The 13198-nt window shown below is 39.5% G+C and overlaps 1 protein-coding gene across 2 annotated transcripts in view; it reads left to right on the top strand.

Annotated features, from left to right (window-relative positions):
• Positions 1 to 13198, top strand: part of NFKB1 (nuclear factor kappa B subunit 1) — a 56209-nt gene that overhangs the window by 16149 nt on the left and 26862 nt on the right. Inside the window, exons 4-5 of one of the 2 annotated variants that reach the window (XM_065836079.2) lie at positions 5420 to 5457; positions 7637 to 7735. In XM_065836079.2, coding sequence (XP_065692151.2) covers positions 5420 to 5457; positions 7637 to 7735 — 137 coding nt within the window. Of the gene's footprint in view, positions 1 to 5416; positions 5458 to 7636; positions 7736 to 13198 lie in introns of both variants that reach the window. The other variant, XM_065836080.2, reaches the window with a different exon arrangement.

Genomic DNA, 13198 nt, shown 5'->3' with positions numbered 1-13198 from the left:
TGTGGACTAACTCTTCAGCTATAACATAATAATTTGTATATTATGCTTTAATTGTTTCCAAGCAGGGATTAATAATTTCTTTATAAGCAGCAAGGTCAGTTTAAAATTCTTGCAAGATTTTCCAGAAGTTCTTCCAGCCGAGATATGGAGGGGGCAAAATAAGTGTTCTAAAAAGGACTTTTCTCTAGAACAGTTGGATGATTTAAGCAGGAAAACCAAAGACATTATTGTTGCTCATGATCTGGTGTGGTGCCTGCATCTTCCAACCTGTACATTTATGAATGCACAATGTCAGATTTACTACATTGGCAGGCAGGTTTAATATATAACTGTGGATTGCCGTATCATGCCAGTGTAGTGAATCAACAAATAGCCGGGGAATTTGGGGACTTCCTGATGATAGGTGTTATGCTGTGTTGTTAATAGTAGAAAACCTTTGAGATGTTGGGGCAAGGATTTTCTCGATATAGTTGTTGGTGTCTTTGCTCGCTTCTTTTTTTGTCTCACTTATGTCAGTTTTAAGTTAGAGTTAGGCATGAAATTGGGTAGAACTCTGAGCAAAATGTTTTATAATTTGGGGTGTTTCTTACTTCCTCCTGATGATACAAGGCTGTCTACAGCCATGTAACGTAGCAATCTGTGTGCCAGTTCGTGATGGTTTTGGGAACTGGTATTGGTTTGTTTTTTAGGGGCTCTGGTCCAACTAGCTGTTGGCATTGAGGTATCTTGTTTTTTTCTTGCAGTCAGGCTAAGCCTCCAAAGTTGAAACAGGGCCATCAGCAGCTGAACAGTATTGCCTGGAGGCTGCTAGAATTACAGTTTTCTGTTATTTCTTTAACCTCCTCTGCCCAACCCTCTGTGATGCGTGCTGTTGAGAAGTGAGATGGGCAGAGAGGGGAAAAAGAAGTCACAAAAATCTTAATTTCATTTTTTTTCAGAGAGAGAGATTATTTTAGGAAGAGATTCAAGGATACTTGACCATCACCAAAAATTAGATGAGTGTTCGTTTTCCCTGTCCCATAGCAGTGGCCCTAATCTTCAGAAGCATGAGCAGACATGCCTACTACTTCTGGTGTTTTTTCTAGGTCTTCTGTGCTTGTATTTATAAAAGTGAACAGAGGGAAGAGACAGATTAAGCAAAGCCTGTGTGCTGTTTGCTGTGAGCATCATGCTTTGAACACCGCAGAGCCGAGATACAGGAGAGTGTTCCTGTGCAGGTGAACCCCTGAGGGGAAGGACATACAAATGCTATGATGGGCTTTCAGGAAGGATATGACTCTAGATCTAAAGTCTGAGCTTTTAGGTGCAAGGTGCCACTGTCAGGGTGGACACAAGAGGGATGGTGTTAGATTTTACAATCAAAACCTTGAGGCTATGACTGTTTTCATCCATGTCCACAGAACAAACCAGCACACAGTTATAAGGATGAGATGCCTGCTCTGGGGGACCCACTAAAAGAGAAGAGGTGAGAGAGGGACTTGACCACAGCTGGTTGCAGATTAAATTGAATGGTACGAGGTAAACCGTTAGATAAAGGACCCCACCAGGCCTATGGTGCTGCCAGGCTTGCAGGGATATCCCACCAACCTCACAGACCCTTTTGTTCTTGACTTTGCTGTGGTGGGAAGAAGGAACCAAGGGGAAGCCTAAGATGAGTGCTCCTTTGGGAAGTGTGCGTGCAGGGTGATGCCTGTCAAGTGGAAGAAAGAATGTTAAGTGGTGGGAGTATCAAGATGCAGGAGGGCCTCTGACTCAGGCAGGAAGGAAAGTGAAGAAATGTAGCCGTTGAAGAAGACGTGGGGAAGTGGGACTATGACTCAGGCTGGAGAGGAGGCAGTGGGATGCGAGTAGGTCTGTGGCAACTGAGGCGAGAAGACAGAAAAGGAAGCACTGAAGCATAGCCAGGATGTGACAGCCTGCACCAAATCCCTTCCAGGCTGGAGGACTTAGTTGAATGTCTTAGTTGAAATTTTCAGCCCTCCTGACTGCAGCAGTGCCATGGAAATCAGTGAGCGCTCATGTCAAAACTTGGCTTTTGGCAACCGTGAGACTCATGCCGGTGTAGAGGCCAGCTCCATGATTCTATGCTGCTTGAGCCTCTCCGTAGGGCAAAAGCAGAATTTATGCTATGCATTAAGTAGCATTCCTTCTTGTGGTTGTTTAACACTTAAAAGGAGGTTGTTCATTAAACAAGAACTTGAAGCAAGCAATTTTCCAGCCTAGCACAGAGGTATAAAAGATTGTCACAAATCTCATCATTATTAGTTCCTCTTGCAAGGTGTGCATCTTCAGGTTCCTGCTGTCTGCTTAGACCAGATGTACCTACTAATAGAAACAAAATATTAAAAACTTCCTGGTGCAAAACACTATACATCTTTTCTATTCCCCATGAGAAAGTATGAGAGAGAGAAAGAAGGAACCACACATAACCAATGTTAGGCTGTCTGTCTAATGTACTTCTGAAAAGTATTCAGAGTTCAGTGAAGACAACTGTATAACACCTTTCACTAAATAAAAATCCTTTTTATAGTCAAAATAGGACACCATTTGTGCTTGGAAGTTATCCTGAATATTGCTGCTTTGTTTTTAAATAGACTTGCATTAGAGTGCCTTCTTTGTACTGTTACTTGGATCTGGTTCAGATGCTATACTAGAGAATTACCAAGTCATTGTAAAAAAGAAAACATTTAGTCACAAAACCCAAATTTTTTGCAAATTTTTATGTTAAAATACATTGGTACATGATTATGTAATCTGGATTAATCATAACAGGCATCTAATTTGCCTTTGTACATTTACACTGCACCTTTTTTGCACTTTCAGAGTATGTGAAAGATTTTTTTTTTATTAGTATATTTGTATGCTTTTTATAAACTTTTTTCCCAAGGGGGCATAAGAATCTCAGTCCTAAGTTTTCCATTTGCTTTCATTTTCTCAAGGGCCATGCAAAGTAAAACATTTCAGCAGTATGAAGAGTTCCTCTTGAGCTTTCCAATATGCCAATATAGTGTATATCCCTCTTTTGGGAGTTCGAATGTCCTCATGCTGAGGATAAGTTGGAACCTGCTGCATCCTGGGGGACTGTTGGAGCCACTTAGCTGTTCAATAGAAGAGAACTTCTTTTCTGGCTAATGTTTAAGAGAAAGCAATGGTATTTTGTGCCTATATTAACCCAGTGTATATGCCTTGAAAACAAATTCCTAAGGGGAGAACAGCCAAAGAAAATGGCTTGGCAGATCCTGCCCTAGAGGCTTCATTGGAAGTTGGAACTACACAGTTGTATTTTAGGTGCTATATTTCTGCCAGTGCCCAGAAGATATACAAGGCCTCTGGATCATTAAAATATAAAATGTTAGGTGCCTAAAGCACGAGTCGGGTTAGAGGTCTGTGAACAAAAATCTTAAATTTAAGTGCTGACATAATGCTTAAAGCCAACTCGCCTCATCTTGACTCTGTATTACAGACAAAAACTGAAAAACAAAACCACACCAAAGCTCGGTATTGTTCTAGGTCTGTTAAAGTTTCTGAAGTCCAAACTGTTTTTCATGCTTTCTAATGTAAGTTGATGTGTATATGATCTCAGGGACACTGTTTTGCATGACTTCAAGATTTTAATTGTAGCAGTGTTTACTTTTTCACAGGAAGAGTGTTGGACTTTGTATGTGAAATTGGTGTGACTGATGTGCAATATAACTTTGGCTTGAAAATAATTCAGTTGCTGAGTCAGCCAACTTCAACAGCAAAATACTAGTTTCATCTATTAGCATATTTATCAAAACCTTCCTTTTGAGAGAAGCCTGTTCAGTTAAGACTTGTGCTGAGTAAAGGCGCAAAGGTCTGTTTTATTAAAGTGAAGTTGTATTGAGGAGCTGAGAAGGATGCGTGTAGTCATCCCACAAACTATAAATTAATGAATCCTCTGTCATTTTTAATCATCAGTGTACATCAGACCTATTAGCAAGTGAAAGTTGATGCAAGTATGTAGTTCTGTGCCAAAGCCAAGTACTACCTAGTTGAGGTGGCTGGGTGGCGTGGCACTTGCAGATGGTGCAGTTGTGCCAAGGCAGGTCATACCTGCAGGTTGGCAGGGCACCATGTGTTTTACATGCTTGCAGGCTCTGCCACATAGCTGTGGCTTGTCTGCTTTGAAGGTTTCCTGTGTCCCAGTGAACTCACTTGATTCCTTAACTTTAATACCTTTAATAGAGTATAAGAGGTGATACGTAATTCCAACAGGAAGGTAGCTCCCAAAATATTGTGGAAGCATTCACAGTGAAGCCATCATTTTGGAACTGCTTTGATAACAACTGAATTTTTAGCATTGAGATCTGAATCTTCTTGTCTGCTTAGCAAGAGGTAGGGAAGAAATCATACCTCTTGGAACTGTCATTTTCACACCTGGGGCTGCCTTGCATTTTAGTAGGTATTTCACAGCCATCCACTGAGGGAGCTTTCCTTCTCAGTGTAAATAATCTGAATGAGCAGAGTTGGAGCTAAGCTTTGATTAGGTGACAGATTCTCAACTCTGACAGCACAGAGTTCTCATTGGATTTAGGGTCTGCTCAAAGGCTAGTTAAACTGGTGAATTTTGAATGAGGTTTATGATATGAAAGTTAGTCACTGTTGAGGGAGTGGTGCAAGAATAGAAGTTGTTTAAGGAAGCCTTCTTTGAAAGACACAAATAGAATTTTAGTAGAACATAATCCTGTGTATTGGCATCATGCTCAAAGATGGATCTAATTATAGAGTCTGCATCTCTAGTCAAATAGAGTGTGTTCAGTGTTTTTAGAGGCACAGCAGAACAGTACATTTTAAAGTGTATCTGAAATTATTAAAATAATGTAAATTGTTTAGTCTCTTCAATTACAGGGTGTTTTTTTAAAGCAGTTATGACTGTTAGGGCATGTTGAGACAGCTTAAATTCCTCCTGTATTCCCATACCTCAGAGCTTCCCATTGGCTGTCTCTAGACCTTCAAAAGAACCTATTCAGTAGAAAGCCCTAGGGCCAAAAGCTCGTGAATATAGTCTTTAGAGCCCAAGGGGTTTAAATACAAAAGTTAACCTTAGCTCAGGAGGCCAGGCTGCTTGTCAGTGGCAAGGAGAGGATCCTGTTATTACTCACCCTTGAGAGTTTTAACTGAGTGATCAGAATTGCCCATTTAGGCTCTCTGAGCTAAAATTAACTTTTTTGTGTTAATCCATACCCTTCTTACTCCACTGGTCTTACAGAACGTTTGAAATGACACACTACCAGGGAATCAAATTATTTTTTTAAATTTAAGCTCTGAAGATGCTTAGGTGCTTTCAAAAACTTTATCTCAAAACATTTGAGAACATCAGTTTTACTCCTTCAACTTATCTGTGATAGTAATAGAAATAAATCTTTTATTTTTACTTTTCTTTCTTTTATGTTAGCAGATGGACCCTATCTTCAAATCATAGAACAGCCAAAGCAGGTAAGAACACTACATTTTGAAAATCTTTGAGTTAGCTATGTCACCATGCTCAGCTCTGAATAAAATTATGACTTACGATTAGAAAAAAAGCGTGTTGAAGAGGTTGAACTCTCGTAACAAATGTGACACTTAACCATGAGCAGTTTTTCCTCTCTCTTTTGTCGTAAAATCATTTCCTGTTTTGTTCTCTTTTCATCTTTGTGCCTCTCTGGAAGTGTCATAAGACAAAAAAAAAATACTGAGGGTTTTGTAAAAATGTCTTGCTAAGTATAGAGTCTTCATCTTAGAAATGATTCTTACAGTACCCCCGGTATTTTGAAACATAAATGACTAGACCAAACATGGAAGACTTTTAGAATTTGTTTCATGTTTCTTGAAACACATAAAAGAAAAAATAAAAACATTTTATTCTGTTCCCAAGTTACAGAAACTTTTGACTTGTGTGTTGTCATCGCTAAGAAATTCTGTTGTCTGTTGACATTCCTTTCATCATGTTGGCTGTTTTGAATAACCCAAGAAAAATGAAGATAAATGCTTGAATGTAGATTTTTTTGTGTGTGTGACTCTGTAGCAAACACTCACTTATGCTTGTCTGACAGTAGGAGAGTCATTCCAATGCAATGGTTAGTTTTCATGCAGCTGTGTACAGAGTAATTGCTGGGTGAAGATAGCCCTAAAGAATGCCAGGTGTCTCTCCCTTTAGCTGGTGGCATCAGCAGTTACAAGTATTCCTCCTTAAGCTGTTACAGAATGGAGACCACTCTCCTGCCTCTCCCAATCAGTTGCGTAAAATCCCACCTCAGGGAGCTGTTAAGTAGACAGGGAAAGAGAGTGACCAAAAGCTGTCCCATCCTGGCTTGGTCATCTGCAGAAGCATGTCACAATCCAGTCTTCCTTGTAGGAGATGGTAGAAAATATTTGGGGGGGAAGGCTGCACAGATGATTTCTGCCTCTGTTGGACCAAAGGCATAGAGGTGAAGACAGACCGAGTCATCTCATGCATCGTGATGCCAGAGGTTGCTTTGCCTATTGGACAACTTGAGTTCAAGCTTATCATAGCTGGGCGCTCAGTCACACATTTCACCATAGGAAGGCAAATAAAATAGGTACTTAAGGATGAATTATGTTGTCTGGTCAGTATCTGAGTAAAAGTCAGATTTTTCCACTTGCCTGGGAATCAAGTTTTTAAACTGGAAAGGCTTTGGTAAGGTAGTGAAGCTAAGGATTACAGAGCTATTTTTGAACCATGTCTACCGTCAGCTAGTACAGACTTCGAATTCGGAGTTTTCTGCTATTGGAAGCTGAATGATTCCAATGAAGGATATAACGCTGACTGGTGCTGTTAGGACAGACACTGGGAGTCCTTTATAAGATGGGGATTTTGCCAGAAATTGCAGTACTGCGGAGTAGATCTGAAAGTATTAGATGTTGGGTGCCACATGAAATAATACAACTAAACAGAATTACCAGATACATTTGCTTAAGAGTAGCATCTTTTGTGCCTTATAGATTACCCTGTAAAGGTGACGTTACTTCCTGCAATTAGAAGTGGAATAAATGGACAGTTGTACTCTAGAGTGGCTGCTAGTATCTTGCAGTTCCCTAAAGTATATTCAGATACCTATTTAGGTAACTGAAATGAAAACTCAGCCATTCAAAGTCCCCTGAAGCATTTGTGCTGTTTCTGGATTCCACTTGGAGATGCAACTTTAATATGCCCTGCCCAGAAGGAAGAATCATTTCTGTTTCATCCCTGTTCCTTGCTTTATGATGCTTTGGACTTCTTTGATCATTATTGACTTCAATTCTCTCTACCTAACAGCAATCATGGGAGAAAGAGTATCTGCTCTTGCATTCTTGAATTTTTATCTTGTTTTGAGAGTGTAAATAGATCTCTGCTTCAAAATAGTTCTACTTACTGAAATAAAAGTTTGGGGTTGCTGCTGTGTGCAAGAGTGAGAATATAACAGTTTCTCCAGGGCTCCAGTTCAGTGGTGCTCAGTCAACCAGCACACAGACAGCATTTCAGGGATGAACAGTTATAACTTTGCTGTTTGTGAGCTGTTTGGGCAAGTCCTGTTTATGTCTCTGTGTGTGCAAGCTTGCGCGTGCGTGTTCTGGTTTTTTTTTAGTTTTGTTTCTAAACAGTTTTCAAGTTTATTTTCCTTTATTTCCACAGAGAGGGTTTCGTTTTCGATATGTATGCGAAGGCCCTTCACATGGTGGGCTTCCTGGTGCTTCTAGTGAAAAGAACAAAAAGTCATACCCTCAGGTCAAAGTAAGTACAGAAAGAATTAATTTTGCAATCTGAATGCAAGTGCCATATAGATGTGTATAGAACCCTACTGCATATCAACATAAATTTGTATTAAATTACTCAAGACTGACTGCATTTCAATCCCAATTTTCAAAGTGTAATTGATTTTGAAAAGGAAGTTGTATTATGGAGTGATTTTGGCACCGTATTTATATGCCAGCAAGTGATCAGTAAGCTTTCCTGCACCCACCACCTCGGTTCCCTCCTGCACACTAACAGAGCTCTTCCTCGAGGTGCAGTTTTAGCATAAAGCAAGGCCTGAGCTGCTTAATTACTCCACTTGTAGCATACTGTAGAGCATGAGTCCAGTCAATTACTCCTTCAGTCTAAAATGCTGTTTCCCGAGTTTTCCTTCTTTTTCTGTTCATGTTACTCCTTATCCAATATCTCTAGGATACTCTGTTCTTAAGGATTACTTTAAAGTCAACAGAAATCTCATTTTAATAGGAGCAACATTATATTCAGGTGTTGGCTGAATGTTTTTTGGTGCTTTTTTCCCTGGAAAAAATTCAAGTATGTTAATCAAAGAAACATTTTATGCTAACGCAATATGAAGATTTTAACAGTGGTGATTAATCATTCTAGGATTAGAGAAGAACTGTCCTTGCCTATGTTTCTTGCAGCAAGTTCTTTTTCCATGGAAATGGGGAAAAGATACACTGTGTCCTTTCAGTAATTTTTAACTTAATTAAAGCCCTAGTCTTGTTGCATTATCTCTTTGAACTATTGCACTAGAGATTGTCTTCTGAGGAACAGGGTTAATGTGGTTTAATTCTGGTGTTAGCTCTTATGCTTGTTTAGCAGGAGAGAAGGGAAGAGTGGCAAGCAGTCAGGCTGGGTCACCCTCAGCTCTCTCTGCAGCATGCCTGTAGTTCTGCAGTTCTTGAGAAAGGCTGGAGTTTGGAACAGTTGCCTTTCCCTAATGAATCAGTATGAGCATGACTCAATGGAAAATAATGGGCATTGGCTGACATAGCCCAGGGTGTTAGTCTTGTAAATTGAGAAGAGGCTGGGAAAGCTGATTTTGTGTAGCCTTACAAAACTCCTGTGAAAAAATTCTAGCCCAGGCAATGATCTACTTACTTTTCCCTTTCCTATTGTCACAGTGATGATGAACTGATGAATGAGATTTCACTAGTATGTTTGGATATAAAGTAGTTTATCTCAATTGAGCCAGATCTTTGGACTCCAATCCTGTCTGTATTGATAATATTACAGATGATACTTTATGAAGATGTGATAGGTCACACAATAGCATGACAAGGAGATGTGCTATTAGGAGTTATACAGGAAATGGAGTAAACTAGAAACCAAAATGTTCTTTGGCTTTCCATCAAACCTTCTGTTTTCATTGATCATCAGATTTTAATTTTGTCTAAAGCTTACACACACACAAACACACGTGTCCCTTCCCCTCCCTCCCTCTCGTCCTGCTGTGTGCATCTGGGTTTTTTCTAGTACAAATCCCCACATGGCAACACCTGCTGGGAGAGGCTGGCAAGGGAACACAACAAGTAAATTCCTCAAGGCCATTGCTTGTTAGTGCCTGTTCTTGATTCAAGTGGTGCCAGTAGAGGCAGAAGTGTTTCACACCTTTTCCTGTAAGTCTCTGCTGTGTTTTGTCAAAGGGTGCTTCACCTTGTCATCACTGAGGTGAGCACAATTGAAGATCACTGTTGTTTTTTTTTTTTTATTGCATTGGGATTTTTTGTTTTGTTTCAGGTTGGTGGGTTGTGTTGTGTTTTTTTTTTAATTACTCTTGTGGCAAGGCTTTCACCATAAAACCTCTTTTAGTTGATCACAGTGCTGTGAAAGCTGTGGTTGTAATGCGGAAAGCAGCTTTTGTCATAGATCTTGAAACCCTGGCCATGGTGTGGTCAGTGCAGTTCACACTGGGATCTCTCTTCTGCTTGGCCAACTCTGAACAGCAAGCTGATGTAACTTACCAGTAGCTACCAGACAATGTCCTGAAAATTGACATCTTTGGTGCACAAAAATGTATTGCCGTCTCCCTACTCCCTTTTTGCAGGATCATGGGTTGAATGGCAAAAGAAAACACATTGATCTGATATGGCCTCTTGCATGATGTGGACTGTCAACCTCGCCGTTTTTTTTGTTTGTTTGTTTTTTTCTTGCACTTAGTCCCTAACTTGTTCCTTGGCTGGAACACATCAACATGTATCTTTCATTTAAAGGCTGGAGTGCTGAGGACTTTGCTGTGTCTCTAAACAAGATGTTTTGGTAGTTAATAACATATTTAACCACCTCTTGTATAGCATATTAGGAGATGGTGTAGGTCAGGAATTGGTGTAGTGGTTCTGCAATGCCACACTCTTCACACTTAAGACAAATCTGCACTGGCCAGTAAGGCAGAATTGATTTAAAACATCTTGTTTTAACAGCACAGTCATAATGAATGGAGTGTGAATAACAGTGGTATTTTTTTTATAATGTAAAAAATGGGATTAATTAATCTATCTGTTTAATGGAATTATATTCCTTTGTTTAACCCTGGCTTTGCTAACCCTAATCCTGATATCATGTTCAAAACATCTTATATTTTCAGAGGATTTTATGTAACTTTGCATGTAGTTATGGAGAGCAGAGAAGTTGTAGATAATGAACATGTGATAATGAAGTTACATTTTATGACAAGTTTTGTGGTTACAGTAAAAAGCTAACTAAAATTCTTCATTTAAGTTTAATTTTCATCTGCTTAGTGTAAGTAACACAATGCTGGAAGATTTTACTGTCTAGAACAGTTGAAATCAAAGCTCCTGAGCTGAAATTTTTATTCCTAATTTCCCTGGGTTTATGTATTTGAAAAAACTATAAGAAAATCTGTACAGAAAATTTCCACTGGCTTTCTTACGTGCTCACCATGTGTGTCGTGGTCTTGCATACTGATGTTACTGTAGGCATATTCACGTTTTACGCTGAAGTACTTGATCCAGTTTTGGGTGTGAAAAGAATTTGCTGAAAATAACAGTGTGAAGGAAATGTCCTGGATTTTCATCTCCTTGGGGGCAAATCTACGTGGGTGGCTGCAAACTGAAGTTGCTCATCCTCTGTGAGCTGGATGTAAATTGGCTCCAGCCCAGAGGCTTAGTAACCAGTTAGTGGGAGGTGTACCCAGGCTACTGAGCACCATCTCTCTGCTGGTGAGTTTGGACATTGTGCAGTTCAGCTTGTGAATTGAAGCTGCCTACCAGTTAGGAGCCCTGAACCCAGGCACCTGAACAAGAGAACTGCCCATCCACTTGTGTCCTGGGGCTACGGTACATTATACATCAATTCGGAGATAAGCATTCTTATTGAAATCAGGGGGATTTCGGCATGTGTTTCAAGTTCAAGGTGTAAATTTATGGAAAATTAAGCAAGTTACTTTGTTGATGAGCCTCCTTGGTGAAGAAAGGAGCAGCATATTTGCCTTTTTTCTCCTGTAGGAGTTAAATTTTGGAGTGATATACCACTGATTACAAGTTAAAAATTCATTTAACAGCTGAATTAAGGAATAGACATGAGACAAGAATAGCAGACTTTTTGTTAAGTCTTTACCCCTCCTAAACACCTGTACTGACCCAAATTCAGCCAAAGCTAAATTTTATGAGATTGTGTCTTTTAGTGCTACGGTTAATTTGGGTGAATATGAGGCACTGAGTCCCTTTAGTTGGGCTCCTAAAGCAGAGCACCTAACTGTAGTTTTGACATGAGAGTGACCTCACAGCCAGAGGATCAGAAGATCTTTCGCTGCCCTTGGTTTAAGTTACTTTACATTGCTTATTGTTAGATCTCTAAATGGATATTCAGTTGCCTAAATGTTTCATGCCACATCTGAAATATTTTGTCTTGAACTAGGAACTGAAAAAACCCAATGCTGCTGCTCTGTGAAAATAAACAGTTTGTAAAGAGTGATGCCTCATCTTTGCGACACTTTTTGGGTGCGCTTATTGAGGCCAGCACTAGTCACACTCTGACGGTCAGGCAGGATTGGGGTATAGTTGCTATAACAAAGTGATTAGGAAGAGAAATAGGGATTTTTGTAGTTGGTGGCTTTGTAGGTTTGCCATGGTCCTTTCCATCATTTGCTTTCTGTTGACCAGTTGCTTTCACTTCTTCCTTGTAAGAATAACTGGAAAAAACATCTTTGAAGTAGGAAAATGTTCTTGTAGGGTTTTTTAAAGTTTCAGAAACTATAAAATAATTGTCTGGGGTCTGGATTGCAAGAGGATGTAAAATAACTGAAAAAACTGTAAACTCTTGTTTTGAAATTGACTCAATTTCAGGTTCACAGGGTCCTTTTAATCTCTCAGACAGATCTCTCAAACAGAAACAGCAGATAAATGTGAGCATGCAGCTTTCTAACTTTATCAGATTAGATCAATTGAATGCTGCTTCAGTACAGGATGTAATCAAGTATTGCAGCTCTGCTCTTCCCAGGAACTCCTGATTTTCTTTTTTCTCCCCTATCTTTAATTTGATGTTCAGTAGCTACTTTTTCAGATCACAGCTCTGATTTTGAGCAGTACAGCACCCACATGCTGTCTCCCTCTTATGTTGAGTATGTGTTTTTGTGGAATCCTTAAGTTTCTCTAGATATTGAGTATTGTAATACACTACCTTTTGACAGTGTTTAAGTTCTTACATAAAAGGTGATACTGATTTGTATATCTTGGTGCCAGAATAAATTTTAAGTTATTCTGATATTGTGGTGTCAGTAATTCAAGGACATCAAGAAATTATTTCAGACTTAATTGGTGGTAAACAAGGATATTTAACCACTCAGGCTGTGTTGCTGGGCACTGAGATAACCTGGGTGTCTCACAATAAGGTAGGAAAGTCTGTCTATATGAAATATAGGTACGAAACAGTTCAGGGACATTGTGTACCCTTTGCAGTATAGGACATCAGACTGGATGACAATAGTCCTTTTTTGACTTATGACCTATATAAGCTGTTACGTTTTAGGAACTCTTTTGTTTTTCCCCTCAGAGAGACTACAGAGATCATGCTGAGCTGAGTAACAGGGGGAGATTGCAATCTGGTTACCGCTGCGCTTACATGTTCTGCTTTCAGAGGCTGGAAAGTCCTTGACGTGCTGCAGTCCTACCTACAGTTTCACTGTGGTTTCTACAGCTGATGAAGGATTGTCTTGAACTTTTCTGATGTGATACTAGAACATGCATATTACTCATAATGAATATAATGCTGTAGATGTGCTGGGAACTCTATAACAGGGAAAGGCTTGTTTAGTGAGGGATAAAATAAAAAATTAAAAGTCCTTCTCTTGCAAAGTTAATTGTAGTTGTGGTGGTGACATGTAGCATCAAATGCAGTCATTTTTATTTTCAGATGACTTTCTGTAATTACATAGGTATCTCTGCGTTTTCTCACTGCTGGTAGATGGTGGAAACAGTAAAGTGG

Source organism: Patagioenas fasciata, chromosome 4 (assembly GCF_037038585.1).
Source record: "Patagioenas fasciata isolate bPatFas1 chromosome 4, bPatFas1.hap1, whole genome shotgun sequence".
Classification (NCBI taxonomy): Eukaryota; Metazoa; Chordata; class Aves; order Columbiformes; family Columbidae; genus Patagioenas; species Patagioenas fasciata.
The sequence above is the reverse complement of the archived record's forward strand: the minus strand, read 5'-3'. Positions and strand labels throughout refer to the sequence as shown.